This window comes from Bidens hawaiensis, unplaced genomic scaffold (assembly GCF_021521415.1).
Source record: "Bidens hawaiensis isolate Kalapana, Puna unplaced genomic scaffold, B.hawaiensis_p1.1 tig00015206_1, whole genome shotgun sequence".
Taxonomy (NCBI): Eukaryota; Viridiplantae; Streptophyta; class Magnoliopsida; order Asterales; family Asteraceae; genus Bidens; species Bidens hawaiensis.
Genome location: NW_027492352.1, coordinates 406085 through 408518, shown reverse-complemented (window position 1 = coordinate 408518; position 2434 = coordinate 406085). Strand labels below are relative to the sequence as shown.

At 42.5% G+C, this 2434-nt stretch overlaps 1 protein-coding gene across 1 annotated transcript; it reads left to right on the top strand.

Annotated features, from left to right (window-relative positions):
* Positions 1 to 676: 676 nt before the first annotated feature.
* On the top strand, positions 677 to 2232 carry LOC143548645 (putative glucan endo-1,3-beta-glucosidase A6). The gene is made up of 2 exons (XM_077039751.1): positions 677 to 2031; positions 2117 to 2232. Exons 1-2 carry the CDS (start codon positions 687 to 689, stop codon positions 2164 to 2166), a joined length of 1395 nt encoding a protein of 464 aa, XP_076895866.1. The 5' UTR covers positions 677 to 686; the 3' UTR covers positions 2167 to 2232.
* The last annotated feature ends 202 nt before the right edge of the window (positions 2233 to 2434 follow it).

The following is a 2434-nucleotide window of genomic DNA, read 5'->3' as shown; positions in this document are numbered from 1 at the left end:
TATACGTCGTGTAAATTTAGCCGTTTCCGACCAAAATTTTTTATACATAGTGTAAATTTAGCCGTTTTCGGCCCAATATTTTTATACGTAGTGTAAAATTTAGCCGTTTTCGACCGAAATTTTATATAAGTAGTGTAAATTTAGCTAATTCTGGATGAAAATTTGAGCCCACCCCCTTTGTTTGTGAAAGTTTGTATACATTTTGAGTCCGGCCTTCTCGATATTTTAGTCCAAGCTTCGCCACTGTTCGTGTTCTTTCGTTAATTAATTAAACAAACATAAACAAACTTTCCGTCGAACGATTCACCAAACGTTCGGCCCATTTAGCTTTCTTTCAATAAACTTTTGATACTATCCAATAGAAATGAGTACAATACAATATCAGTATTCTAGATTATAGTCACGTTGTGATAACCAGACCGATTATTTTGACAAACCATGTTTAGTTATAATATCATAAAAGTACAGGAAACAAACATCATTTACTTTCCATTAATGAGGTCAGAGACTTTAGCACCAGATTCTCTTCTTATCTTTTCCCCACTCACCCTTTTGAGTCCCACAAAACACCCTTTCTTTCAAATTTAACCCTAAATAATCTTCACCATCTCAACGGCCATATCATGATATTAAACTACACTCTGAACCTTAAACCAAACCGAACCAAACCAAACCAAATCCCCAAAATGGGTTTAATCCTTCTCATACTCCTCTCATTCCTTCTCATTTCCACAAATGCCGAAATTGCCCCTAAACCAGGTATCTGCTACGGCCAACTCGGCAACAACCTCCGTCCACCGTCACAATCCATCGCCTTAATCAAATCCTTAAACGCCGGCCGCGTCAAACTCTACGATGCCAACCCCAAAATCCTCAAATCCCTCGAAAACACCAAACTCCAGGTATCAATCATGCTACCTAACGAACTCATCACACCCATATCCTCCAACCAAACCTTATCCGACAACTGGGTCCACTCCAACGTTGTCCGGTTCCACCCCAAAACCATGATCCGCTACCTCCTCGTCGGCAACGAGATCCTCTCGCAGCCAGACAACGTGACGTGGCACAACCTCGTACCGGCCATGCGTCGGATTCGGAAGTCGTTGACTTTTTATAAGCTAAAAGAAGTCAAAGTCGGCACGCCGTTCGCGATGGACTGTTTGGAAGCGTCGTTCCCGCCGTCCAGTGGGAAGTTCCGTGCAAGTGTAACGGATTCCGTTATAACGCCGTTGTTACAGTTTATTAACCGGACCAAGTCTTTTTTCTTTATTGATGTTTATACTTATTTCGCGTGGGCTGCAGATCCGGTTAATATTAAGTTGGATTATGCGTTACTTGAACCCAATGTTTCGGGTTATACGGATCCGGTTACCGGGTTAATGTATACTAATTTGCTTGAGCAGATGCTTGACGCGGTTTATTTCGCGATGAAACGGGCCGGGTACCCGAATATCCGGATATTTATAGCGGAAACGGGTTGGCCGAATGGCGGGGATATCGACCAAATCGGAGCGAATATTTACAATGCCGCGGTTTATAACCGCAATGTGATTAAGTTGTTAACGGAAAAACCCGTTAGGGGTACCCCGTATAAGCCGTTTGTCGTGTTGCCGTCTTTTATATTCGCCTTGTATAACGAGAATCAGAAACCGGGTTTGGGGACGGAGCGACATTTTGGGTTGTTGTATCCGAATGGGACGGGTATTTACCCGATTGATTTGTCGGGTAAGACGTTGGAGTACCAGAAGGGGTTGCCCGTGCCTACTAATAATGAGCCGTATAAGGGGAAGATTTGGTGTGTGGCGGCGCGTGGGGTTAATGTGACGGCGCTTGGTGGTGCGCTGTCGTATGCGTGTGGCCAGGGGAACCGGACTTGTGACCCGATTAAACCGGGTGGGAAGTGTTTTAAACCCGATTCGTTGATGTGGCATGCGAGTTACGCGTTTAGTTCGTATTGGGCGCAGTTTCGGAAATCGGGTGGTACTTGTTATTTTGATGGGCTTGCTGTCCAGACAACCAAAAATCCAAGTAAGTTGTAGTTAGTTATATATCCTTGATCTCCTATTGCACGAATATTGGCATTACCATAATTATATGTTTTTATGTTTTATAGGTTTTGGGTCTTGCAAATTTCCAAGTGTAACGTTACAAGACAAGCTCTAGAAGACTTGGGTGTAGTTTTCCCTAACTATTTATTTGTATCTTTTGTATCACATGTATCATTAAGTAGGACGTCATTTGTGACATTTGGTATGTTTGTAACATTAATTTAAGCATGGGCTTCAATTTTTCACTCGCCCGGTTACACTCGCGCAAACATCTACCTCGTGCAAAACACCTACCGATAAACGTCCACCAAATTTGTAAAGATTAAAATCTGATTAAAGTTGACAAAATCGAATGCCAACAAAAAGACACTACTCACTTTAAT

Bases quoted from the DNA above. Each gene is read 5' to 3' on its own strand.
- LOC143548645 (XM_077039751.1), top strand. From the start codon at position 687: ATGGGTTTAATCCTTCTCATACTCCTCTCATTCCTTCTCATTTCCACA. The intron at 2,032-2,116 runs GTAAGTTGTAGT...TATGTTTTATAG, and splicing joins CCAGACAACCAAAAATCCAA to GTTTTGGGTCTTGCAAATTT.